At 49.2% G+C, this 26,419-nt stretch overlaps 6 protein-coding genes and 1 long non-coding RNA gene across 8 annotated transcripts; 5 read left to right on the top strand and 2 right to left on the bottom strand.

The window, feature by feature from the left end:
* The first annotated feature begins 4,889 nt into the window (after nucleotides 1-4,889).
* Nucleotides 4,890-6,815, top strand: LOC9662380 (bifunctional nuclease 1). The gene is made up of 10 exons (XM_024666181.1): nucleotides 4,890-5,060; nucleotides 5,115-5,456; nucleotides 5,525-5,695; nucleotides 5,765-5,814; nucleotides 5,866-5,922; nucleotides 5,984-6,049; nucleotides 6,117-6,194; nucleotides 6,242-6,348; nucleotides 6,405-6,552; nucleotides 6,614-6,815. The coding sequence occupies exons 2-10, from the start codon at nucleotides 5,159-5,161 to the stop codon at nucleotides 6,617-6,619; spliced, it is 981 nt and encodes a 326-aa protein (XP_024521949.1). The 5' UTR covers nucleotides 4,890-5,060; nucleotides 5,115-5,158; the 3' UTR covers nucleotides 6,620-6,815.
* LOC9662379 lies at nucleotides 6,803-7,764 on the bottom strand. Of its 2 annotated transcripts, XM_024666182.1 has the most exons (3): nucleotides 7,353-7,764; nucleotides 7,063-7,290; nucleotides 6,803-7,013 (listed from the first exon to the last, which is right to left on the bottom strand). In XM_024666182.1, exons 1-3 carry the CDS (start codon nucleotides 7,673-7,675, stop codon nucleotides 7,007-7,009), a joined length of 558 nt encoding a protein of 185 aa, XP_024521950.1. In that variant the 5' UTR covers nucleotides 7,676-7,764; the 3' UTR covers nucleotides 6,803-7,006. The 2 variants fall into 2 exon arrangements, with proteins under 2 accessions (XP_024521950.1, XP_002992471.1); XM_002992425.2 differs by having other exon boundaries at nucleotides 6,803-7,290.
* Nucleotides 7,765-11,667: 3,903 nt separating this feature from the next.
* Nucleotides 11,668-14,961, top strand: LOC112343136. The gene is made up of 2 exons (XM_024666127.1): nucleotides 11,668-14,614; nucleotides 14,675-14,961. The coding sequence occupies exons 1-2, from the start codon at nucleotides 12,503-12,505 to the stop codon at nucleotides 14,897-14,899; spliced, it is 2,337 nt and encodes a 778-aa protein (XP_024521895.1). The 5' UTR covers nucleotides 11,668-12,502; the 3' UTR covers nucleotides 14,900-14,961.
* A 135-nt stretch (nucleotides 14,962-15,096) lies between these two features.
* LOC9629186 (lipoyl synthase, chloroplastic) lies at nucleotides 15,097-16,800 on the top strand. The gene is made up of 7 exons (XM_002992460.2): nucleotides 15,097-15,500; nucleotides 15,571-15,746; nucleotides 15,818-15,908; nucleotides 15,971-16,128; nucleotides 16,205-16,376; nucleotides 16,444-16,557; nucleotides 16,620-16,800. Exons 1-7 carry the CDS (start codon nucleotides 15,216-15,218, stop codon nucleotides 16,695-16,697), a joined length of 1,074 nt encoding a protein of 357 aa, XP_002992506.1. The 5' UTR covers nucleotides 15,097-15,215; the 3' UTR covers nucleotides 16,698-16,800.
* Nucleotides 16,801-18,127: 1,327 nt separating this feature from the next.
* LOC112343148 (pentatricopeptide repeat-containing protein At4g02750-like) lies at nucleotides 18,128-20,110 on the top strand. Its single transcript, XM_024666162.1, has one exon. The coding sequence runs from the start codon at nucleotides 18,128-18,130 to the stop codon at nucleotides 20,108-20,110; it is 1,983 nt and encodes a 660-aa protein (XP_024521930.1).
* Nucleotides 20,111-20,203: 93 nt separating this feature from the next.
* LOC112343138 lies at nucleotides 20,204-21,582 on the bottom strand. Its single transcript, XR_002991181.1, has 2 exons — nucleotides 20,380-21,582; nucleotides 20,204-20,327 (listed from the first exon to the last, which is right to left on the bottom strand). It is a non-coding gene; the product is annotated as an uncharacterized LOC112343138 (long non-coding RNA).
* Nucleotides 21,583-22,734: 1,152 nt separating this feature from the next.
* Nucleotides 22,735-23,855, top strand: LOC112343137. The gene is made up of 4 exons (XM_024666129.1): nucleotides 22,735-23,217; nucleotides 23,277-23,435; nucleotides 23,486-23,653; nucleotides 23,707-23,855. The coding sequence occupies exons 1-4, from the start codon at nucleotides 22,746-22,748 to the stop codon at nucleotides 23,820-23,822; spliced, it is 915 nt and encodes a 304-aa protein (XP_024521897.1). The 5' UTR covers nucleotides 22,735-22,745; the 3' UTR covers nucleotides 23,823-23,855.
* Nucleotides 23,856-26,419: the final 2,564 nt, after the last annotated feature.

Below are 26,419 nucleotides of genomic sequence, written 5' to 3'. Positions count from 1 at the left end.
ACTCAAATCGGGGTTTTGTTCCTAACTCTAGAAAGTTTTCACCCTCTTCTTTTTCCTCTCTTCCATCTTACACTGGACCGTATCCTCGTCTCATCATTCCATTTAGTCGTACGCCTCCTCCTATCTCCACAATCACTATGAAAGAACTCCTTCATAAAGAACCTCTTTTTCTTTTTGCTTTGCATGTTTCTCCTGTCAATCTTCCTGAGAAGTATCATGATTTTGGGGATGTGTTTGACAAGAAAAAAGCTAGTGTACTGCCTGTTCATCGGCCTTATGATTGTCCCATTGATTTACAGGAAGGAGCGTCACCTCCGTGGGGGCCTATCTACAGGTTATCCCCGTTCGAGCTTAAGGCCCTCAAAGAGTACGTGGATGAGAACCTTGCCTCGGGCTACATTCAGCATTCGCAGTCCCCAGCTGGAGCGCCTGTCTTCTTTGTCAAGAAGAAGGATGGGAGCTTGCGGCTAGTCATCGACTACCGAGGTTTGAACAAGGTGACTGTTCGGAACCGTTATCCGCTTCCCCTGATCTCGGACCTGTTGGAACGCCTCGGCGGTGCCCGCTTCTTCACCAAGATCGACCTCCGTGGAGCATACAACCTGATCCGGATCTGGCCTGGTGATGAATGGAAGACTGCGTTCCGAACCCGCTATGGCCACTTCGAGTACACTGTCATGCCATTTGGCTTGACAAATGCTTCAGCAGTTTTCCAACACATGGCGAATGACGTCTTTCGGGAGTTTCTTGATCAGATGGTGATCGTCTACCTCGATGACATCCTCATCTACTCAAAAACTCAGGAGGAGCATGACGAACATGTATGCAAGGTGCTAGCGAAGCTGCGAGAACACGGCCTATACGCGAAGCTTGAGAAATGTTCCTTTGATCAACAGTCTGTGGAGTTCCTTGGGTACATTGTCACTCCTGAAGGTATCACGATGGATCCTGCCAAAGTCAAGACTATTCTCGAATGGGAGCTTCCACAATCAATGTCGGACGTTCAGGTTTTCCTCGGCTTCGCCAACTTCTACCGCAAATTCATTGATCACTACTCTGACATTGTCCTTCCTCTCACATATTTCACTCGCAAGGATGTTCCCTTCTCTTGGTCTGCTGCTGCCCAGCAGGCCTTCGACACACTCAAGGCGGCCTTCAGTTCTGCTCCTGTCTTGATCCATGCTGATTCCTCACAACCTTTCTTCATCGAGGCTGACGCCTCCGACTTTGCCATTGGTGTTGTGCTGTCTCAACTCGGAGCGGATCACAAACTTCATCCGGTCGCTTTCCATTCTCGGAAATTCCAACCTGCGGAGATCAATTACGAAATCCACGACAATGAGCTCCTTGCCATCGTGGATTCCTTTGGAGAGTGGCGCCGTTTCTTGGAGGGGGCGAGCCATCAAACAACAGTCTGGACGGATCACAAAAATCTCGAGTACTTTGCCACTTCCCGAGTTTTAAGCCATCGTCAAGCAAGGTGGGCACAATTCCTGAGTCGGTTTGACTTTGTTATCAAGTACAGACCTGGAAAGTTTCAAGGCCTTCCTGATGCTCTTTCAAGGCGCTCCTATCTCAGTCTCAGGCCTGGTAATCCTGCCTTCGATCAACAGGATCAAGTTATCCTCGGTCCTGATCGGCTTCAAGTTATGGCAATTTCCCTGGCCCCTCAGGACTCCTCCTTGATGGATGCAATCAGAAACGATCTTCAATCCGATGATCTCGCTAGCGACATTTTCCCCATCTTCAGGCTGGACACCCAGTGACTCCCGACTGCCGGCGATTTGACGAGTTCGAGTTCTTAGATGGCTTATTGTACCGTGGGGAGCAGCTTTACGTTCCTGAAGGTGATGCTCGAAGGTTGGTCCTGATGGCGTGCCACGATAGCCCGACTGCTGGTCACTTCGGCATTGCGAAAACCTATGAGCTAGTTGCACGGGACTTTTGGTGGCCTCACATGGACGACTACATCAAAGCTTTTGTTACCTCCTGTGACACTTGTGCCCGGAATAAGGTACCTCGCCACCTTCCTTCAGGTTTGCTTCGTTCCCTTCCAGTCCCTTCAGGTCCTTGGGAATCCATCTCCATGGATTTCTTGAGTGATCTTCCGAGTTCTGGAGGCTTCAACGACATTTTAGTCGTGGTGGATCGCTTCACAAAGATGGCGCACTTCTTGCCATGTACCAAGGAGTTTTCGGGCGAGGACATGGCAAAACTGGTATTCAGGGAAATTTTCCGACTTCATGGGATTCCTACAGATGTGGTTTTAGATCGGGGGCCTCAGTTCATCTCTCATTTCTGGCAACGGTTTTTGCAGCTGCTTGGAGTGAAGGCCAACCTCTCTTTGGCATATCATCCTCAAACTGATGGGCAATCCGAGCGAACGATTCAGACGTTGGAACAATTCTTGAGGTGCTTCATCAACTATCATCAGGATAACTGGTTCGATATCCTTCCCCTTGCTGAGTTCTCTTATAACAACTCTGTTCACTCCTCTTTTCGAGTTTCCCCCTTCTTTGCGAACTCTAGCCGAAATCCCCGATTCAATCTCTCACTTCCTTCTCCATCTGAATCCTCTCGTTCAAATCCCCGCTCTGAGGCATTTATCTCCAACCTCCAAGAAATCCACAACTCCATCTCCGTCCACCTCCATCGTGCTCAAGAATCTCATAAAACATTTGCCAATGTCCATCGTCAAGATTGTCCCCCTTACAATATCGGGGATAAAGTCTGGCTCCTCAAGCGAAATATCTCCATCACCAGGCCCTGTTCAAAACTCGATTTCAAACGCCTTGGTCCTTTCCCTATCACTGCCATCATTAATCCTGTCACTTATCACCTTGCACTTCCCTCCTCATATCAAATTCACCCCATTTTTCACTCCTCTCTCCTTGAGCCTTATATTCCCAGTCCTATTCCAAATCGGGTCATTCCTCCGCCTCCACCAATGCAGCTCGAGGATGGGTCTGAGTACGAGGTTCAGGACATCCTTGATTCCAAGATTTCACGGTCTAAACTCTACTATCTGGTGGACTGGAAGGGTTATGGACCTGAGGAACGCACTTGGGAACCTGCGGACAACCTGATTCATTCTCCTGACCTTGTTCAGGACTTCCACCGCCGCTATCCTTCTCGTCCCAGTCCTCATTCTTTTTCTCCATCTCCCATCCCTCGCCGCTCATCTCATCCTCCTCTTCGTTCTCGTTCACATCCTCGTTCCACTCGTTCTTGAGGAGGGGGTGCTGTCAGGAATCCCCCAATTCTTGCCACATTCCTAACTCTCGCCGGATTCCTTACCTGCAGACCACATTCCTGACTCTCGAGACACTTCCCTATTCCTGACTCTCGAGACACTTCCCGATTCCTGAGTCTCGAGCCACATTCCTGATGATGATGTGGCACCTCCTCGACCTCAGCTATATTTAGGCCGTCCTCGATCCAAGAGTGGTGGAGCTTCATCAACTTATAGTATATATAGGTTAGCCTTGTTCCATTTCTCCACAATCTGAATCAATGCCAGTCTAATGCTTTTTCTTTGTTTCCACTAGCTTTTCTCTTTGTCTTTTTGCATTTTCCAGTCTTGATCTTGTCAGGGGTCTTGACACCCAACACCCACCAACCTTATATCCACCTTCCACCTTTGGGTGCCTTAATTATGTGGCTAGGACGAGGTTTTGATGAGCCACATATCCAAGTAAGTAATATTACCCACACTTGGATTGGGAGTATCGATCATTTGATCTCCCAAGAGAGCTAGAGCCAACTCTTGAACAATTTATTAAGTTACCTTGCTTATCCATTAGTATTCATTCTAGCCTTAGACTTATATTATCACCCACCATATAGGTGACCACACTAGCCTTTCTTATCCAAATTGGTTCTACTAACATCCAACCCCTACACTCTCCCTACTATACTTTTGGAAGCTCTTGCAACCCTCTGTGCCCCCCTCCTCCTCCTTCCCCGGGGATGATTGCTTTAGGCTTTCATCTTATTAGTATTTGGACTTGGTTTCGAACTCTATCTCAATCTTGGTTTCAGTCTCGGTCTTGGTCTTAGCCTCAGTCTTTGCCTCAATCTTAAACCCAGTCTCAATCTCAATCTCAACCTCGACCTCAATCTTAGACCCAGTCTCAGTCTCCATTTTAAACTCAACCTCGAGCTCCATCTCGGATTCCATTTTGAACTCCTTCTTAAACTCCATCTCAAACTCCTTCTTAAACTTCTTCTAGGACTCCATTTTGTATTTGGTCCTAACACTTTCTTAGACTCCATCTCAGACTCCTTCTTAAACTTCTTCTAGGACTCCATTTTATATTTGGTCCCAACACTTTCATGTGTTATAACATTTGGTATATGTTAATCTTTCTTGTATCCCTTTCTAAATATTCATTTATCAATTGTTTCATGCACTTTGTTTTGAAGTTCCACTCTAGTTTTCAACTTTTTGATTCAAAACTTTTGATTTAAATGTATTACATTCATTGGATTTTTGCTTTAACCAGACATACCATCGGCTCCACTTTGGGGCCTAGGGATTTGTGTCTTATAGTTTAATAATAAAACTTTCAAATTTTTTCAAATTAAACTTCAATATAATACATTTATATTCTCCTAAAGTACAAATATTGAGGAAAAAAAATTATTTTTAAAGTTTACTTTTTCTAATCTATTATTAATAACTTCACATTTATCACAAATTAATAACTTCATACAGCAATTTTAGCTATTTTTCAATGTCTTAGCATAGCAAATTAAATTAATATACTTTAACAGATGTTTCCTTCTCAATAGATTAAAGCATATCTCTAGGAATATCCTGTCCTTACAAGCCGAAGATTCCAGTCAGCTGACCGAATGTCCTAGTGCATATTCCTATCTCTACAGAGGCGGCCATTTTGTGCTTTAGGAGTGCAGTGCAAGATAAGCACGCGCCTTGCTAGGTCACTAGTCTGCTCGCCTCCAACGGGATCGTCCCTCGCCGGCCGTGCCTCCCATCGCCACTGCTGCCTCTCCTCTCATTCCCTTGGCGGCCGGCAGGGCGACTTCGCGATTGAGAGGTATGGCATGGATTCGTGGCTTGGAATCTAGAATTTCACTCGTGCCCGTGGCAGATCCACGCAATTTGGAAGCTAAAGATCTTGGAAGCTAATCTAGAATGGCCGTGACCTTGAATGCTCCGGTCATCAATGCTGCTTCCAACGCCCAGGGCTTGGCCGCTCTAAACCAGGACCTCGCGCTTGGCTGCTCCAACACTGCGTTGGGAATCGCGAAAGCTGGGATCCTTAAGAGAAAGCTACTTGGAGCTCGCCCTTGCACTGGATTCTCGTCTCGACACCTCTCCCCGGCTAGGCTGCCTGTGAAATGCGGCTCCAGCTTCTACAGCGATGGAAACTTGGCGGAGGATTCTATCCAGGACGATGAAAACTATATCAACTCCACTGTTTTGGAAGCTGGTAAGCTGTTCTGCAAGAGCTTCTCTTACATCGATTCATGGAGATTTCTTTCCTTGTGTCTTCTTTAGTGGAGGTGAAGAGTGGAGCTGACGGTTTCATGATCACAATGCGAGATGGGCGTCACATAAAATGCGAGCACAACAATGCTGATGGTGGTCACTTACCAGACTACGCACCACAGCCGGCAATTGTACTCAAGATGGACGACGATAGTAACCTTCTTCTTCCAATAATCGTTTGTAAGTCACGCCATCTTTGAGTTTCAACAGCTGTCTAACGCTTTTTCTTGCGACTTGGTTTCCTTGCAGTGGAGTTACCCTGTGCGATGCTCATGGAAGCTGTGCGAAACATTCAAGTTGTAAGTTTCGCATTTTCCTTTTGATGGAAAACTATACCGTGTTTGTTACAGGCCAGACCAACAGTATACAATGTGATGAAAGATATGATTGAGCTGATGGGATATCAAGTACGTGAATGTTTCTGCTGGTTTTTTCTGCTTGTTCTGGATTGACAGCGACGTGGTGCAGCCCAAGCTTGTGCGCATCACAAAACGGGTACACGAAGCTTATTTTGCAAGACTGTATCTTGCAAAGGTATTTTCAGGGTCACTTGTATAATCTATCGATGATGATGTTGCGTTTCGTTTGTTTCTTTTTGCAGGATGAGAATGGAACTCAGAAGATTTGCAGTCTCGACGTGCGTCCTTCGGATGCTATAAATCTTGCAGTTCGTTGCCAGGTAAAAATCAAGGCAACAGAAAATAAAAATATCTTCTCTCTTCTCAGGTTCCGATCCAAGTAAACAAGCAACTTGCCTATTGCGATGGTGTTCGCATCGTCAAGGAAGCCATGAGGCTGCCACTAAAAGGTTTCAAGGGACTATCATTGGACAGGTAACGCTCGCGAGTTTTCCCGGTAGCAAAGCAGCTGATTAGTTTCTCTCCCCTAGGCCGGAATCTGGAACTTGTACAGAGGCGGAAGAGTTCGTCCTGGTCCGTAGCATGATGGTTGCAGCTGTGGAGGAGCGCTACAACGATGCAGCGCGCCTGAGAGACCAGCTCAGCAAGTTCCGTTCGTCGAAGAAGCGCCAGCAAGAGGTACGAGATGGACTTGCGATTTTGTTTTGGTGATGGACTTGCACTGGTCTGGGTCTGGCAGGCGTAAAGCGTTCATGGTGGACGATTGTACATAAAACTAAAAGCAGCACTCTCTGTACAAAAGTAAGCACAGGTAGATGTACATAGAACACTACTGGAGAAAGCTGTAAGTTGAGAGCCTCCCTTTCTCTCTTTTCTCTCTCGCTCTCGCTCTCCCTCTCCCCTGTACATAATACACCATAGTCACCGATTGTTTCAATTTTTCTCACTGTTCGAAGACAATGAAAAAGTTGATCAAAAGATAGAAGAGGTCTTTATCAAACAAACCAGATAGACATATCAAACGTTCACACAACTTCAGCAAAGGGTTCTCACCACCATCTGCGACATTGATTCCATCCCCAAGCACAAGCACTGTAGCATGGTCGATAGACATAGTTGTAGCAGGGCTGGGTCACGTACTGTGTGACATACCGCGTTACATACTGCGGTACGTACTGAGTTACGTACCGTGTGATGTACTGTGGTACATACCGGGTTACGTAACGGTTGATGTACTGTGGTACATACTTGGTTATGTACTGTGGCACATATCGCGTTATGTACTCCTTCACTCGGATCACCTTTGGGGGCTGGTTCTTTAAGCGCTTGATTTCCTCCTCCAAGCACCACACTCGATTCTGACACTCTTTCAGCTTAGTTCTGTCCCCTTCTCGCCCTTTCTCGCACTTCTCCAGTCTGATGGAGTCATCCCAGAGAGAGTTAGGAAGTGGATCCAGGAGAGAAACACCAGCACTTACTTGACTTCGACTTTCTTCTTATCCTCCTTGGCGTGATTCTTCTCCTCCTTGCACTTGTTGAGGTCGACAGTGAGCTTCTCGCAATCGCACTTCTTCTTCCCTCCCTCGATGCAGTCGATAAGGCGCGCGTTCAGCTTGGCGTTCTCGGCCTCTAAGCGACTCTTGGTGGAAACCAAGCCGTCGTGTTGAGCGACATGGTCCCAGTACTTGCTCAAGTTGTCCCTCAGATCATTCCTGTCCTGAGGCATCATAACATACACATTACCAGCAAATGCCGCCCGGTCCAAAGTCTGGAGCATGTCTTGCTTGCTTGGTGGAGCCATCCTCCAGAAACAAATCACACCCGATCACAGCGAAAACAGGATGACCCAGATCTGCCCCTAGCGCTGCTTTAAGGCCGTGAAAGTCAACATCGAAGACTAAGTCGTTCATAACTGCCCTACAATAATCACGTCGTCCAAGCCTGCACTGCAACAGTCAAGACCTCCAAGCATGTTCTAGGATGCTGCTGCAACAATCTTGGGTTGTATGCCCAAAAATTTTGCCCGGAAACCTTTGTTAGAGTTCTCCTACCTAAGAAATTTAAAACAATTATTAATTTGCAGTATTGTCCCTTGAAAATTCCAAGCATTCTCCTTGCGTGCCAGCCAACGTGGCCCCAAGAAAGAGCAGCCACAAACCAAAGACAACAGAAATTAGATTATTAAATCATAACAATATAATTAGAGTACAGAAGTATATTTTATTTTAAAATTTAATGAAATAATATTAAATATAACAAAAACATATGGCTAAATAAACATAGTTGTAGTGGGGTGCTGGTTTTCCTCCTTTTACAGATCGTTGTGAAAATGGCTGGAAGTGAGTAAACTTACTGTACAGAATCGCATAAACCATTCCTGATCTCTCCTTTCAGATTCTCTACCACTTTCTGGTTGAATGAGGTATGCTTTAAACTGTGAGAACTTGATTGATAACTTCGATCAAAACATGATGTAATCATCCATTCATTAGTTGTTTACAAAGTTTCCCAGTGCCCACCAAAAAGGACGGATTATAGTAAGCTGTTTTAATGATTTCTTGAGCCATTCGTTTGTTGAACTCGTCCAGGTCTTCTGCCACGGAGCCTTCTGTCACTGCCCTAGGCTTCACCAATCTACCTGCCGCCCCTCATGTTGGAACCTTAACGTGATCCTCATCTAGCAGTGAGAAGTATTGATTGGCAACACTAGTTTACACTTTGAATCCCTGTCAATGGCACGGGACTTTTCGTTTGACTGACGCACAGTTAGATGTCTATAGTCAATGGACAATGAATTATCGGTCTTTGATTGGTGAAGTTCTACGCGGTTGTTCGTATCAACAAAGAACCATCACAAAATTCTGCTGATTTCTCTGTAGTTTCTTCGAGGGCATTGAAGCTGTCAATGAGATCTTACCAAAGAAATTGCTGTTCATTGTCACCAAACAAGAAAACCTTGCTTTTGGCAATTGTACATTAGCCAGTCATTGTTTGCAACTTATATTACATTTGAGAGTGAGAATAGCGGTTTATCATGGCCTTGAGACCAGATTTTGTTATGTGCCAGTTTTCTTTCCTTTGCTGCGCTCTTCCCTCTTTCCCTTATTTATGGATTCTTCCGGGCGATCCTCCTGAAATGGCTGGAGAATTTTCTAATGCTTCAGACGTTAACACTTTGCTTGAAACCGATGCTGGTTTTGAATCCATTGTCTTCATGGTGCTAGTCGATTGGAAGGGCCTGGCAGCAGCAGCATCATGGAGAAACAGGAGGAGCATGCCCAAGATCACAACCACATGAACCATTCTTGATCTCTCCAAGATCACAGGAAATCTGGCTAGAAATTGCCTACCTTCGAGTGACTGAGAGAAAACATCCATGAGATTTTTATAGATCAGTGGATACAAGACTGCCTTGGCAGGGACAAGCTTGGTGCCAGTCACACACGGCAGACGTCGCGTAGAGCATCTTCGGCGAAAAAGAGGCCCATCTTTCTATTGATCACGGAGATCCACCACGACACACTTTCTGATCCCGATCGCGTCCACAGCTTGACAGGATCCTCTCCGCGGTCATGAGACGCCTGGACGAACTTCCTGACCATGGGAAGTTTCGGTTCACTTTCAATGCGGGACTTAATTTCTGTTATGATGCAGTTCATATCGATTACTAAGAACATAGATAATTTAACAAAAGTACAAATTTGCACGCAGGCAGGCGAGAGCGGATCTGCAGCTAGCGGCAGCTAGATCTAGAGATCGAGAGGAAGAAATCGAGCTGGGACTTACTTGAATTGGCGCTCCCCGCAGCCCTTGTGCTCGATCTAAATCCTTCTCTTCGATTTTGCAGCACCGTTAGAGCTACAGTCAATGTTTGAATGTGGGTCAGGCCAATGTTAGGAGTTTTGCGTTTAGGTAGCTGCAACATATCTCTCTCTCTCTCTCTCTCTCTCTCTCTCTCATATACACACACACACATCTTTCCATGACCTGTGAATTCGTCGTCTCCATCAGGCCGGTTCTAAATTGTGAGATCTAGCTGAAGAACTTTGATCGAGGCGTGGGGCAATTACGTGAATGTCATTCCACTTTGAATGCCTGTCAATGGCCCCGGACTTTTCCGTTTGTCAGATTTGAGTCAATGCTCGTGCAAGTATAACAGTGTCTATGGTTAATGGTCATTGAACTAGAGGTCTCTTTCTTTATGGAAAAGTTCTATCAACAAAAACCCATCATCTGGGCCTTGAAGCTGTCAATGAGATCTCACGATATATTCACCGGAAGCTCCAACTGCTCTTCATTCTTAAGATCTTTCACCCTTGGGACACACATTTTCACAAACAAGCACAGTGGAATCTTCCACTGCTGGGTCCAACTCTGAAAGTTCCTCTGCCGTGCCTACAACGTCGTAGTTTTGCTGGGCAGCCCTCGAAATACCCCGTGCCTCCGGGGAAGGAGGCAATACTAACAAGAGCTCCTTAGGCCGGATGCGTTCCGTCACCACATTAGTGAGTGCTAAATCAGAGTCATACCATCGCCCTGTCAGACGCAACGAGCGCAACAACAAAAGCACCACCCACAATGACTTGGCTGTTCGTCACAGTCGAATGGTGGCACCCACTCCCAATCCAGTGAGCACTTATGTAAACGAGTAACAAGATGAGTACAGTTTCTCACCTGGATTGTGTTGATGGTCGCAACCTTCTCCTCAGGGCTATATTCCCAATAATTGCTTTCGCTCTCCTTTATTTCAACTTGTTTGATGTCCTCCACAATATCGAAGTCATATATATTCAAAGGTAAGATCCAGGGGAAGCCACAAAATATTGTGAGGTGCCTCACTGATGCATCCGTCTTTGATTAAGTTCTACGTTTAAAAACTACTGCCAATTTCTCAGGCTCGATCGCTGCAGTCACCCAGAGGGTTAGGGATGAAAGGAAGGGAGAGCAGTTGTTTCTTTCCGTTGCTAGTCCTGGAATGCTCGCGATTTCTTGTTAATCTGGACGAAACAGGTTTAGGGTAGAAATACGCCTGACTGTGCAGTGGCTGGCATGACCAGACACCTACAGCAGCAACTTTTGTTTCACACACATACGGTGCCCAGTATTTATGTTATAACTTGGGGGAAGCGACGGCGCATTTGAGATGGAAAGATGGCGGTGTTTTGATACTATGTTTCGCCCTGATTTGATACTATGTTTCTGTGACCCCGAACAGCAATCGCTTTCCTGAGATCTCATTGATGTCCAGGATGCGGTTTCGATTTCAATCTTGCAGAGGATCGCCCGCGTCCATCAAATCTAATTCCATTGGACCATTGACCATAGACATTGACCACGAGCATTGGTCTCTGCTCCAGTGGCCCGTCACTAGAAGTGTTCTCTTTACCACTTTAGCTCAAGCTCTTTTCCATCTGTCAAGAAATGTTAGCATCTTCTCAAATCACCGCCACCATCTCTAATGCGCCGAAAATACTGCCAAGTTTAAAAGCAAAGGACCATGTGCTTTTTAGTTCTTATGTGCTGTTTTTCTTTCCTTTGTTACCGGGGGTGTTCTTCCTTCTTTTTTTATTCTTCCTGGCAATCCTACTGAAATGGCTGAACATTTTCCTAATACTCTAGCGTTCCTTGACAATGATGCTGGTACACTGGAAGGGCCAGCAGTCGGAAACAGAAGGAGAACGGCCAAGATCACAACTGCATGAATCCCTGATCCCTCCATTTCTGAGATTGCCTAGCAGAAAACTTTTTAGTAACTGAAAAAACTAGGAGCAGAAAACTTTGAGTGGAGCTTGTTACAAATTCCCTTGAGTTGATCGATCCAAAGCTTGAGGTTTTACAGATCTGCTTTGGCACCCACCCTGGACAAGAAGAGGAAAGTTTCGTTTCACCTTCAGTGCTTTGAATCTGGCTGGACTTTCCTTTGAGTTGTACTGTCAATAATTCAATATCAGTCAATGTGTGTTTTATATACTAATCGAATGTAACGATCTTTACCCTTACGTTGATTTACCAAGCCTGCATGGTCGGATTGCGACTGTGCTGTGGCTGCCATGGCCAGACACTTACACACAGCAACTTTTCTTTCACACGCATACGGTGCCCAGTATTTTTGTTATAACTTGAGAAAAGTGACGGCGCATTTGAGATGGAAAGGTGGCGGTGTTTTGATACTAACATTTCTTGACATTTTGCATGAGCTAAAGTCGAATTTGGTCTTCTCGGGACGGGCCACTGGAGCCCGACAAAAGGACGAGCGCTGCGTCGCTCAGCAAAGACTGTTGTATTGTCTGGCCGGAGGAGGACGGATGGAACTCTTTCTCTTTGATTCTACTTGGGTGTCACCTCTCCCTTTTTTCGATCGCGAATGCGGGAGTCACACGCAAGCAGCAGATGCTCACGACATTCACAGGTTTTCCCCACCAGGTTTTGTAGCTTTGCTCGCTGTCGGCTTCCACGGATCGTGATCACTGTACTCGAAACGATTTCCGTGATCATCCTCTCAGGATGGCTGCTGCTGCCAATCTGCCAAAATCTGGGAGTGAAACTTACTTTGAGAGCGAAGTCTTGAGGTGGTTTTGTGTGGCTCGGCCAGAAAGAAAGGTGAGCTTGTTCTGAGAGGTATAGCATCATGGCAGCTATGGCCGACGAAGACTGCTTGCGTGGTAGCTTTCATCTTGGCAGTGACAGTAGCAGGACCATCAAGCCGTGGTCGACCAGGAAATCGTCGTCCAAACCATCGTCTCCGTGGCTCAGTCCTTTGCGGCAGCGCCAGTTGATCCAGCCGGTGTCGAGCACTCGCGTCTGGGACGTAGAGTTCCCGAGATCATCGTCGTCACCATCGAGGCGGCAAAGCCAGGATCCCAGGAGCAGGGAGAGAGTGAAGCTGCGGCGATCGCTCTCGCTCTTGGAACGCCCAACGCCGCCACCGCAGCCGTGTAGCTCCGTCCGCCGCAGCCTGTGGAGCGGCGAGAGCAAGCACGCCCTCCAGATGCGACTAGGAGTCTACCTGGATGCTATGCCCGAGGAGCCCATCATCGCGTCCAGCAGCGCTAGCGATTTGGAAGAAGATCTTCTTCTTCGTCATGGCGACTGCAAGGACGATGATGATCGTGGCGAGAAGAAGCAAAGCCCATCCAGCAGCAGCGATCAGGAGGCGGCCTCATCCATCTTCTCGTCCAAGACCTCATCCATCTTCTCGTCCAAGAAATCCTCGTCCTTCTCCTCCACCAGCGATGGCGGCACAGCCACCTCCTCCAATCGTGCTCAAGAACGCGAAGAAGTGGAAGAACAAGGTGGGTTCCTGGATTACACGCTTGTACACGGCCAGCTCGTTCTTCCTCCGGAGGTAGAAGATCGCGACAAGGAAGAGGACAATCGGCCGCCATGGCCAGCATCGCCATTGCCGCCGGTCCAGGCTATGGCGGACAGATACCCGGCCTGGGCATTGATGCGATCTCTCACGGAGAAGAAGAAAAAGACGATGATCCACGAGGAGGACGGTGAGCGTCGGCGCCACGTCGCCAGGAGATTGCTCTTCACATCCAGCCCTAGCGAGCAGCAGCCACGACCCTCGTCGCGCTTCTTCTCCCCAAGCCCTAGGAAGGAGAGGAGCGATGGTGGCGGTGGCGATCTTCTCAAGACTCTCTTGGACGCTCTGCCTAGAGCGCTGATCCGGAAGAGGAGCAGCAGCGGCGGCAGCAGTAGCGCTGGCAGCAACAACAGTAACAGTTCTTCCTCGGCACACCTGCATTGCGCGATCCGGCACGACCACCATAGCTACACGTATCTCGTGGATGGATCCGAGGAGCGCCTCGTCGCGCGGGTGCCCAGGCCTCGGCAGCAGCACGATCGAGGAGAGAAAGAGCACGAGCAGCCACAAGGTCAAGAGGAAGAGGTGTGTTCTTTCTTCTCGTGGAAGCGTAGCTCCTCTAGGGCGAAGGCACGATCTTCGTGGAGGCCGGCATGGGCGTCGCCCAGCGCTGGAGATTCCAGGTCGCAAGAGTCCTCGGAGCTGGTGGCAAGCATGAGATTGCGAAGGAGCCCTTCATCGATCGCGGAGCTCCAGTTTGTTCTAAGCGATGTTTGCGAGAGATCGTCGGCGCTGGAGCAGCGCCAAGGTGACCAGTCCATCGATCATCGTCTCAGCTTCTCATCGTGGCAGAGCAGCAGCCTCTCCTCGGCGAGCTCCTCGTCCAATCCATCCAAGAGCTCTACCAGGATCACGAAGAAAAAGAGCTTGTCACACAACTCCAGCCCGACCAGGGGAAAGATCGCCGACGATGACGACCAAGAGCTGGACATTCTTCGCGAGGTCTGGAAGCAAATGGAGGCCGATGAGAGATCTCGAGCCGCCAAGAAGAGGATGAATCCATTGCAAGAGCTCGCAGCCATCGTCGTCACTCTTCCAGGCCTAGCGACTAATCACCATCACCTCAAGAGCTCCTCGCATTCCAGGAATCCCAGCGTGGAGTCTCTTCCAGATCATGGATTCGCGGCCATGAGCGTGACGGCCATTCTTCCCGTTGGCGAGCATGGGCTCCCTGATCGTCCAAACAGCGATGGTGGTGACCGTGATAGCAGCAGTAGTGGTGGTGCCGGTGGTCCGAGTTCTTTGATCCAGCGGTGGAGGAGGGGAAAATGCGATTGTGGAGGCTGGGATCTGGGATGCGCGCTTCACACTCTTGGAAGAAACCCGGACGCTAGAAGCCCGCTATCCAGCAAGCTAGACATCTCCCTCCAGGTGAGAGTTTTTCGCGGGTTTTGGTTTGTTCTTGACAAAGTTCTTGTTGATCCAACTTAGATCCAAGGTGGGCGGGGGCAAATCGATCGAGATTGCTTCGAGCTGGTGGGATTGAGCAACGGTCTCTTCTCGGTCAAATTCAAGGAGCCATTGTCGGCGCTGCAAGCGTTCGCTACAGCGGTGGCGATTATCCACGCGAGCCGGGTCAACACTGGCCAGGACCTCTGGTCGGCGGGGTCAAACATTTCGATGCTCTCTCGATGCCCTCCTCTCGAGGAACTATGAAAACAAATGCTAGGATCCGTCAACGATAGTCAAACTTTAAGGCATATCTTAGCATATCCTAAGGATATTCTCTAGACGGTTCTAGGGGTCAACGGTAGTCAAAACTTTGGTCGTTGTTTTGGTCAACCGCGTTGGTGGGAGCGAGAGGACTTTCTTCTTCCCCTCGCATGCGACGGACGCGCACTCCAATGATCGATTCGAAGAGAAACCTTTTCTACCGTAGAAATTTTTTAGCTACCTTCTAAGCTTGGAATCAATGGAAGGCTCTGGCTTCGCGATCACCGCCGGCAGGAACCCTTGTTGAGCAAGGAGAGGCATGGCGGCAGCGTTGTGGAGCTCCATAGCTCCGGCGAGATCGCTCCCAATTGCTCGATGCTGCGCTACCCAAGAGGAATCCTCCTCCGCGACGGTGAGTGTGAGAGAGCGTTCCAGATCCGCGAGCCTAGGGCCGCACACCGGCAGAGATTTGTCCGTGAAGAAGCCGGAGTGGCTCCGGCAGCGCGCGGCGCAGGGCGATCGCTACTCGGAGCTCAAGGAGTCGCTAGGCGCGCTCAAGCTCCACACGGTCTGCGAGGAGGCACGCTGCCCAAACATTGGCGAGGTGGGCTGCCAGCAGCTGCCCAGTCCGGACATTTTCTTATTGGATTTGGTTGGATCTTCGTTCTTGGCAGTGCTGGAATGGTGGGAGTGGCGATGGCGCGCATGGAATTGGGACTGCTACGATCATGCTGCTGGGAGACACTTGTACGAGAGGATGTAGATTTTGCGCGGTTGCGACGAGCAGAAATCCAGCTCCTCCGGATCCATTGGAGCCCGAGAACACTGCCAAGGCTATCGCCAGTTGGGGGTAAGAGATCGATCGAGCAGCTTTTCTCCTTCGTTCTTGGTGATGGAAAACTCTTTTCTTTGCTTTCCCAGTGTAGGATATATTGTTCTTACCAGCGTTGATCGCGATGATATGCCCGACGGTGGCAGCGGCCATTTTGCTCGGACTGTAAGAACGCTCAAGGTATCAGAAGAAAGTTTGTTTTTGCTTGGAGAAAGACAAGACCTCTTGTTTTGTTCTTCCAGGAACTTAAGCCCGAGATTCTGGTAGAATGCTTGGTGTCGGATTTTCGAGGCGATCCGGAGGCCGTGACAACGGTGGCTACTTGCGGTCTGGACGTTTTCGCTCACAACATCGAGACTGTGAAGCGGCTGCAAAGAATAGTTCGTGATCCAAGAGCCGGGTAAGAAAACGAAAACTCCATACCTTTTTTCCGTTCTTTCTTACTGGATCCATGAGCGCGGGCATTGTTGATGCAGGTATGAGCAGAGCTTGGGAGTGTTGAAACTCGCCAAGGCATCGAAAGATGGCCTCATTACAAAGTCGTCGATCATGCTGGGGCTTGGCGAGAAGGATGACGAGATCAAACAAGCTCTGGACGATCTCAAAGCTGCGGGAGTTGACATCGTTACCTTTGGCCAGTACTTACAAGTAAGTGATAGCAATGAAGTGACGAGTATGCTTGTTTACCTTAGCTTACGAACGATCTTCCCGACAGCCAACTCCTGTGCACCTCACGGTGAAAGAGTACATAACTCCGGAGAAGTTCGACTTCTGGAAAGAATACGGGGAGTCAGTCGTCGGGTTTCGATACGTCGCAAGTGGTCCACTGGTTAGTACTCTTCCTCTCCCGCATAATTGCAAACTTTAAGAAAATGTTCTTACCATTTGCAGGTCCGATCGTCGTACCGAGCCGGAGAGTTCTTCTTGGAGAGCATGATTCGCAGCTCTCGTGAAGGATCAAAGAAGTAGGCTGTAGACTTCGCGGCCAATTTTTGGTTCCAAAAACTCCTTTTGTCTCACAGTGGTGGAGAATCTACGCGAAGAATAAAAGCTGCATGTTTCCCGGAAGTTAAAGACGTGTTGTTCAAAGAGCATGCAGTACCTGGTAATCGGCCATGGAGAGATTCGTCACCTCGCCTTCTATTTCCAGGCTCCACACAAATCGCCCATGGCGGACCGGCCTTTCGTCCTTCTATTCGCGTCTCCTGCTTCCTCTCCAGCGTCGTCGTCGCCTTCTCCTTTACTCTTGCTGCTTCGCTCGTCCTCTTTCCCTTTTGACACGCCCATTGCTGGATCGTGTCGGTGTTCTTGCTCCAAATCCCATTACGCTGCATGGTCGGCTCGCGCATTGCCATGTTCGAGCCTCATCACTTGGTCGTGAAGCGAGCATGCATCGCTGAGAATGCAGCGTAATGGCGGTCCCGGGCTGGTTGGAGGCGTTCCTGGCAGGCAACTACTTCGCTCATTGCCGCAGCCATGTCTCGAGCAAGAATGAGAGAAACCACTTCTGTGTCGACTGCTGCGAGGGGCCGCTCTGTCACTCGGGCTTGCGGGATCATCTCTCGCACACCACGCTCCAGGTGAGGCGAGCTTCTCACATGGACGCTGTGCGTATCAACGACCTCCACAAGCTGCTCGACACCACGGGCATTCAGCCTTACACCATCAATGGTGCCAAGATCGCCTTCCTCCTCAGCCGGCCACAGTCGAGGCTCGCCAAAGGATCGCTTCGCTGCTGCGAGACGTGCGGGAGAAGCATCTCGGATCCCCTCCGGTTTTGCTCCATTTCTTGTAAGCTTGCATGCGTGGTGGCGAGCTATGACGACACGGCCATCGTCGCGTGGCCTTCTCCAGGTAAGTCATCCCCCACTGGATCGCTGGAAGACCGCGAAGAACTCAATACAGCTCCATCATCATCCATGGCGACGAGCGACCATCACCACCACCACCACCACCACCAGAATGAGAATGCCGCCACCACCACCACCACCACCGTCAATCTCTTCAAGAGGCGGCAGCAAAGCATTGGCGAAGAAGTTCTTCCTCCTCGGATACTGGGCTTCAAGAAGACCAAGCTCCAGATAGTTGTGAGAGATCGAGAACCCAGCACCACCACCGCCACCACCACTGCTGCTAGTACTACTACTCGCCACCAACATCCCCCACCAGTGACTCTAGTTCCACCCTCTCCAAACTCCGTGCTCTCGTCGGAGATGGCCGCCACACCCACAACCACGCCTTGTAAAAGCCTAGTGCTCGTCTCCTCACGATCGCCCAGAAGCCACCGCAAAGGAACTCCTCACAGGTCTCCCTTGTTCTAGCTAGCCTGAGTCGATGAATGTATTTAACTGTCTTTCCTCTAGCGTTGAGAATGCGATGCCATAGCCGGGCATCTGCCGATGAGAGACGATGCTGCTGGAGTTGAGGAGAAGAATCTCGGCGAGCTCGTCCGCGAATGCGGGAGGAACCGCGACCTGTGTGGCGGGCGGCGATTGCATGCTCGAATCCGCGGCAGCAGCATCCATGCCCAGAGCTTGTACCTCGCCAATCTGCTCGTGGAGATGTATGGCAAGTGCCGCAGCCCCCGCGACGCGCGATCCGTGCACGACTCCATCCCTTGCCCCAATTCCTTCTCCGGGAATCTGATGATCCAGGCCTATGTCGAGAATGGCGAGGTCGAGGAGGCGCGGCGGATCTTCGATGCCATGGCCGAGCGCAATGCGGTCACCTGGAATTCCTTGGCGGCTGCCTATGCTCGGAGAGGGGATGTGGCGGAGGCCAAGAAGATCAAGAAGAGCATGCCGCAGTGGGATGTGTACCTTGGAACCACGATGATCACGCTCTACACTCGCCACGGCCGGATCCACGATGCCAGGGCGATATTCGACTCGATTCCCCAGCAAAACATCGTTATCTGGAACGCGATGGTCGCTGGCTACGCCAAGAGAGGAAATCTTGACGACGCGCGCGCGATGTTCTGGCGGATGCCGCAGCACGACGTCGTCTCCTGGAATGTGATGATCACAGCCAACGTCGAGCGCGGGGAGATTCGCGAGGCCAAGAGGATCTTCGATGGAATGCCCGAGCGCGATGTGATCCCTTGGACTGTGATCGTCGTCGCGAATGCCGAGAGCGGGGATGTGGCTAGGGCGCGCAGCGTGTTCTTGAGAATGCCCCAGCACGATGTGGTGTCGTGGACGGCCATGATTCGTGGTTTCGCGGAAGAGGGACACGTGGACGATGCGATGGCGATGTTCGATTCCGCGGCGGAAAGGAGCGTGGTATCCTGGACGGCCATGATCGAAGGCCTGGCGACGGCGGGAGATTTGAATCGAGCGGTCGAGATGTTCTCGCTTATGCCCAAATGGGATTCCATCGCCTGGAACGCGATGATCACAGTCTTCTCCCAGAGCGGTCGCGTCGACGATGCCCAATCCTTCTTCCACTCGATGCCCTCTCGCAACATCGTCTCCTGGAACGCGCTCATCGCCGTCTACGCCCAATCTCGCCAGGTCGACGACGCCACCGCCGCGATCTCTCGCGCGCCACAGCTCGATGTGATCTCCTGGAACGCCATGATCACCGTGCACGGGCTCGTCGGAGACGCCGTCGCCGCCAAGGCCGTCTTCGATTCCATGCCCCAGGCCAACCTCATCTCCTGGAACGCGATGATCTCGAGCTTCGCCCAGGCGGGTCTGATTGACGAGGCAAGCACCGCCTTCGATCGGATGCCCCAGAGGAATGTAATCTCCTGGACGAGCATCGCAGCCGGATTCGCCCAGAGCGGCCTCGTCGCCCAAGCGAAGCACGCATTCCAATCCATGCCGGAGCGCAATTGGATCACCTGGACCGCGGTGGTGGCAGCATTTGCCCAGAGCGGGCATTTGGGCGAAGCCCGGGATCTTCTCGCAAGGATCCCACACCCGGACGTCAAGCCCTGGGCCGAGATGGCGACCGCGTATGCTCGAAACGGGCATGGCAAGGTAGCGCTGGAGCTGCTCAAACCGATGGAACTCCTGGGAATTCCACCCGACGAGGCCACCTGCGTGAACATCCTGAGCGCTTGCCGGCACGTCGGGCTCGTCGAAGAAGGCCGCCAGTGCTTCTTGTACATGCTGGAAGATCGATGCGTAGCTCCACACTTTGAGATCTACTGCTCCATGGTGGATTTGCTGGCTCGAGCCGGGCAGCTCCCACAGGCCGAGGAGCTTATCCAGAGCATGCCATATCTTCCCGATGATACCACCTGGGGAGCACTGCTTGGCGGCGCTCGGATCCACAGTGATATCCAGTGTGGTCTCCGAGCGGCGTGGAGCGCGTTTGAGGCACACCCCGAGAACCCCGGACCTTATATCCTCATGGCCAATATCTTGCTCGAGTGACCACCTAGAGCTGGCTCATCAAAAACCGATTTTTTTTGTTAGATCGAAAGAAATACCATAGAGAAATTGAAGAACACAGAAGAGTAGAACCAGTGCGCGTACCTTAAATGTTAGCTATTGATACTTATAGACTTACATAGTACAATCTGTTGAGAAATCAATCTTCCGGCTTCCAACCATTGTCAAAACATCACGACACATACTTGTCCAAGTATCCCTGCACAAAAAAGAGAACAAGGATGAATTTACAAGAATGAGAGTGTCGGTACCTTGACGAGCTTGGTGATCTTTGCGTGGGAGGAATCCATGAACTGCTCGATCTTGGCCTGGCCCTTTGGGATTTCGTGACCCTGCAACGTTCCCATGACTTTGTTCACGGCCGTGGAAGTCAGAAAATTTACCTGAAGAATTTACTATACTTTGCGAGGGTTCCCATGTCCAATCTCTTGGAGAGTAACCAACCCAGTCGATGAGGTAGTACATCCGATGTCGAAGGATCTTAGAATCGAGGATCTCAGCAACTTCATACTGGGGTGACAATCAATCTGGACTTCGGGAGCTGGTGGGATGACTCGACTTGGAATATCATTGGTGACGTATGGTTCGAGCAGGGAAACATGAAAGACAGGATGGAGGCACATACTCGGAGGAAGATCCAGTTGATATGCAACTTCATGAATGCGAGCAGAGATTTGGAAGGAACCGAGGCATTGATAGTCGAATTTACCAGATGGACGAGTAGTTTGAATGTTGCACCGCAATAACCAAACTTAATCACCAACCTTTTACTTAGGAGCCATGAGGCGAGGCGAGTTTGTGACGTTTCTGAGCCTCGAGGAAATGTTCTTGGAGATCATGATGAATGTGTTGGAGTTAAGTTGACCGGTTTGTGGTAGAAAAATTGGCCAGTAGAGAAACGGATTCATGAAACGTCCATCGTGGATGGTAGTATTGGAGAAAGAAGAAAAATGTTTGTTGCATGGAACCGTGAACTGTGTTGTTGTACGAGAACTCAATAAATGGTAGGAGTTGTGTCTAATCGTTCTACTGATAAATGATGAAGCAACGGAGATATTGCTTGAGATACATCTTGAAGCTGTTTATCAATTTGGAAGCGAATTGTGCAACTGAGATGGATGATATCTCAGCAGCTCTGGAGTTCAGTTGAGCAGAATTTCATCATCGATCACATAAACGCTGTTTGATTCGAAGAGTCCGCTTTTGAATCGACAGCTTTAAACCACTGAAGCTTTCTCCATCGTCAGGTTCTTGAAGCATAGGCTCTTTTACTCGGAGCGTCGTCTAGCGATTGCAAACGGCGACCACTCTTCACAAAATCCACCGTTGCTGCAACATCAAATAGAAACAACTGAGCATGCTACTTGCCAGTTGCTTAAATTGCATGGTAAATTTATGTATACAGACAACCAAAATAACAAATTTGCCAGTTGCAAATAAAGATTTTCCAATGGTTGGAGACTTAAATGGCAACTGGCCTCTCTCTCACTAATTCTGAGCTTAGTACAATTTGAGTGCCATTCAAATGTCGAAAAAACTGATGACTTAACATAAAAATAATACGGACCATAACTGTTTTGTAATCGTAATATCTTTGACTCGTTTTTTTTTCCTATACATATATATATATGCAGTATCCAACACAACCAGTGAGTATTTTTCATTTATGGAACAGTTTCTTGTGTTTACCTTTGCGTTTTTCTGAAACTCGGTCTTATGCTGCTGGCTTTGATATGGAAATTCGATTTTTTCACCTTTCATGGTTCTAATCATTGCGATATTGAAGGAAGGTAGGATATATACTTCACTCCTCCAGTTTAGTTACTGAGTTGTTTGTTGCTCTTGTGAAGGTACGATCATGATCATTTTCAAGTACAGTGCGAAACCTTCACCTATGCCCCACAGTTGGAAGCTCTCTGAAATTTTTGCAACTGGTGTTGTCATCGACGGCTGGCTGGCGGACGAAACGACTTTCTTACGTTTCTCTTGTAGAAATCTCGGCTGACTGTCAAGAATTTCAGGACAAGGAGGCGATAAGGAGGGCTGAAATTGCAGGAGCAACTGATGTGGTCCATTGTCCTGGGAACTTTCTGCACTACTTTGGAAAACGAGCACAATCGGTATGTATTTCTGGAGTTTTGATTTGAACGTTGCTTTTTTATTTTTTTTCAGAGCCTCGGATTCTGAGCTAGGCTCCAGTGCCTTTATTTTCGTTATTTTCCTTTTCCGGGTTCCTCTGTTTTTCTTTTTTCTTTTCTTTTTTCGGGGTGGGTTTCTGCGTGTTTTCACCTTGTGGGTCGATTTCTCTGGTCACGGCATTCAACCGAGGGGGCGGCTGTTTGCGGCGAGCATTTCTTGGGAACACGGCAGAGTATTTAGCTGTAGGAGTTGTAGTTTCGATAGAGGATCTTCGGCAGTAAGGGATTGCCTCAACGGCCTGTTCAGCGGTCAACTGTCCGGTCTTCTCGTCCTACCTTCGTCAACGGTCAACGGACGGTGCTCAGGCGCGCCCCTGCCATGGCCCACCATGCAGTCCACCCCATCAACCGTTGTGCTTTTAAGGTTTACCGGTTTACCCTAAATACACAGGACAGGCTAAGGGTAGTATTATCAGGTAATGGCGTGTTGTGGTGTCAGCGATGTCATTGAGGGTGGTCTCTATCGGTGTGGGGATGTTACCAGTACCGTGTGCAGGCCTGTGGATCTGCACATAGGTTTAGATAAGGCAATAGCTGAGCTAGAAGAGGATGCTGCAAAAGGACGATGTCGAGGCCCTTATCTTGTGGCTTCCAGAGTGTATGAGAGTGTGTTTGAGCTCTGGAGCTTGGAAATCGAAAGCGGGTGGAAACTCTCCTTTGTAAAGGAGGCGGGGAAGGATTTTGGGTCCGTTTGGCTTTACGGCGATCCCTCACGCGTTCATGAGGTTGTTGCCCTCTGCGTACATGAGATGAAGGAGCAGATGGTATCAGCATGGTATGAGCAAGGCAATCGGGGTAGCTTCAAAAGCCGAGATGTTTTGCTTGGAATTGGATCTACGAGAATACCACTCAAAGTCGACAAGTACGTTATCAATAAGGAGCCTGACGTCGGTATGCTTGTACTCTCTTGGATATGTGGTTTGTGTATAACAGTTTGCGATGTTTTACAGCATGGGTGCCATCGCAAACGCCAAATGCTCTTCCGAGCTTTGTCCTTGAGCTGTCGTATAGAAATGAATCGATCCCGCGGCTCAAGGAAGAGATGCGGTGGTGGTCATGCAACGGCGTGGCCATCACATTGGGCATCAAACTGGAGATCAAGCGAGCTGGTTAAGGCAACTTTTCTTCTTTTTCTTTTTCTTACGAGTTACTTGATCAGGTAATGGGGTGCTTAGCCAGCGGTTTCTTCTTTTCATACTCGATCATCAAGATGGCACCGGTCGTTTCCGCGACGTGAACTTCAGTCCTGGGGTATGTAATGAAGAGAACCAAGAAGATTTTGTGCAAAGAATTCCTTTGCACAAAATTATGCGAGGATATCCGACAGGTATATTTCTATGTTTTGGCTTTTATTTGAATTTTTTTTTCTTGACATTGCAGGGCTTGATCAAGATTTTCATTTTGAGCTCAGCCTTTTCGAGCTACAGCAACAAATTGTTTCACTGAATTTGGTAGAGGCACCGCCATCTCGTGGTATGTGTTTCGTGCGGTTTTAATGTTTCGATTGTTAAAAATGCAACAAATGAAGATATCTGCCTATGTCGGCAAGGAGTGGATGAAGGTGCTGTGGTTGTCTGCTCACACCGAGATTGTGAAGTTGCAGTATTTCACCACAAGGACTGTGTCAACTTCTCTGAGGGCGTTGACGACGACACCGCGTAGATATGTCCTTAGTGTAGATCTGACCGTTGATCTGACTGTAACCATTGAATTCTGAACACACGAACAAAAAGCCCTGGGCATGGCTATGGCGGCTTCTCAGCTCGAATTTCACTGCGGCTATGCGTCCAAGGAGTTTGTGATCAGTCACAATGTCAAATCCGCCGCCAGATTGCTGCTCTACTCCAGAAGCAGGCTTTCCGATTGCAGAAAATGTAAAGTTGCGAAGGAGAACACAAGAACCTATCCTGTGTATTAGAAATTAGTGTAACGCACGGGGATTTCACCTTTTATCTTATGGTGATTTACCATGATAATTTATGGTGATTTACCAAAGTCATATAACATTTTTAATTCTACCACCACTTAGCATCAGTGTTGTTAATGTTGTTGGATGGTCGGTACTACACATAATTTGTACAATAGCAGTTGATATCTAATAGATATTCTCATTTGATTTTTTAATTAGGGTTTGGTTAGGAACACATGAGCGGCAGCAGCAGGAGCAAAAGGAACAACTAGAGATCTGAAGCTCAGGAATCGCGGTGTTTAGATCTTCATCAGAATGCGTTCAGTGGCTGGAAAGTGCGGTTGACTGAAGATCGCTTGCTGTTGCGTTTCCGTTTTCGACAATCTGCCAAGCTGAGGTAATTATCATTCATTTTGTTCGGAGAATTGAGGCAACTTTTTTCTTGTTTTGCAGGTCAGAGGTCTTTAAAGCCTGGCTCTTAATGTCCAAAAGGCAGAAATCTCACAGACAACATCTTCATATTATGCTGGAGAGATCACTGCTGAAGAGTATGTTCTACCGATGGTTGATTTTTATGGCAGAGTTCAGGTTAGTGAAGCTGTTCATGGTTTCATTCGATTTAATGGCAGAGTTTGTCTCGTCAGGAAGGAGTCAGTGTTAAAAGACGCTAGAGTTTTGCAAGCTCAGTTCTTTCACAACAGGACCTTCAAGACGCGGGAATTATGCAGGCCGAAATGACAAAGATAATCAAAAGCTTGGAGCGAGAAAAGGCGCTGATGAACCGTAATATAATTGCTGCTGCAGCTAGAACACCCTTCATGGACGTCCGGTTTTCTTGATGGTGAGCAGTAAAAAAGCTCGAGTTAATTCTTTGTGAAAGCTTATTTCTATTTTTATTTTTGCAGCGGAGCTTCGTTGGAATTCTCCTCATAGTTCATCAGGAAGTGTTCCAAGTGCTCGTGTGGGACATAATGCAGTAGCATTGCAGCTGAAGGGCCTTCTCCAGGTAAGTCATCCCCCACTGGATCGCTGGAAGACCGCGAAGAACTCAATCCAGCTCCATCACCATCCATGGCGACGAGCGACCATCACCACCACCACCACCACCAGAATAAGAATGCCGCCACCACCACCACCACCACCGTCAATCTTCTCAGGCGAAGAAGTTCTTCCTCCTCGGATACTGGGCTTCAAGAAGACCAAGCTCCAGATAGTTGTGAGAGATCGAGAGCCCAGTACCACCACCGCCACCACCACTACTACTCGCCACCAACATCCCCCACCAGTAACTCTAGTTCCACCCTCTCCAAACTCCGTGCTCTCGTCGGAGATGGCCGCCACACCCACACCCACGCCTTGTAAAAGCCTAGTGCTTGTCTCCTCTCCATCGCCCAGAAGCCACCGCAAAGGAACTCCTCACAGATCTCCCTTGTTCTAGCTAGCCTGAGTCGATGAATGTAACTGTCACGCGCGGAGAATGCGATGCCATAGTCGGGCATTTGCCGATGAGAGACGATGCTGCTGGAGTTGAGGAGAAGAATCTCGGCGAGCTCGTCCGCGAATGCGGGAGGAACCGCGACCTGTGTGGGGGGCGGCGATTGCATGCTCGAATCCGCGGCAGCAGCATCCATGCCCAGAGCTTGTACCTCGCCAATCTGCTCGTGGAGATGTATGGCAAGTGCCGCAGCCCCCGCGACGCGCGATCCGTGCACGACTCCATCCCTTGCCCCAATTCCTTCTCCGGGAATCTGATGATCCAGGCCTATGTCGAGAATGGCGAGGTCGAGGAGGCGCGGCGGATCTTCGATGCCATGGCCGAGCGCAATGCGGTCACCTGGAATTCCTTGGCGGCTGCCTATGCTCGGAGAGGGGATGTGGCGGAGGCCAAGAAGATCAAGAAGAGCATGCCGCAGTGGGATGTGCACCTTGGAACCACGATGATCACGCTCTACACTCGCCACGGCCGGATCCACGATGCCAAGGCGATATTCGACTCGATTCCCCAGCAAAACATCGTGATCTGGAACGCGATGGTCGCTGGCTACGCCAAGAGAGGAAATCTTGACGATGCGCGCGCGATGTTCTGGCGGATGCCGCAGCACGACGTCGTCTCCTGGAATGCGATGATCACAGTACACGTCGAGCGCGGGGAGAATCGCGAGGCCAAGAGGATCTTCGATGGGA

The sequence above is a fragment of the Selaginella moellendorffii genome, unplaced genomic scaffold (genome assembly GCF_000143415.4).
Source record: "Selaginella moellendorffii unplaced genomic scaffold, v1.0 SELMOscaffold_136, whole genome shotgun sequence".
In the NCBI taxonomy this organism is placed as follows: domain Eukaryota; kingdom Viridiplantae; phylum Streptophyta; class Lycopodiopsida; order Selaginellales; family Selaginellaceae; genus Selaginella; species Selaginella moellendorffii.
Note: the sequence above shows the minus strand (reverse complement) of the source record. Positions and strands in the feature narration are given on the sequence as shown.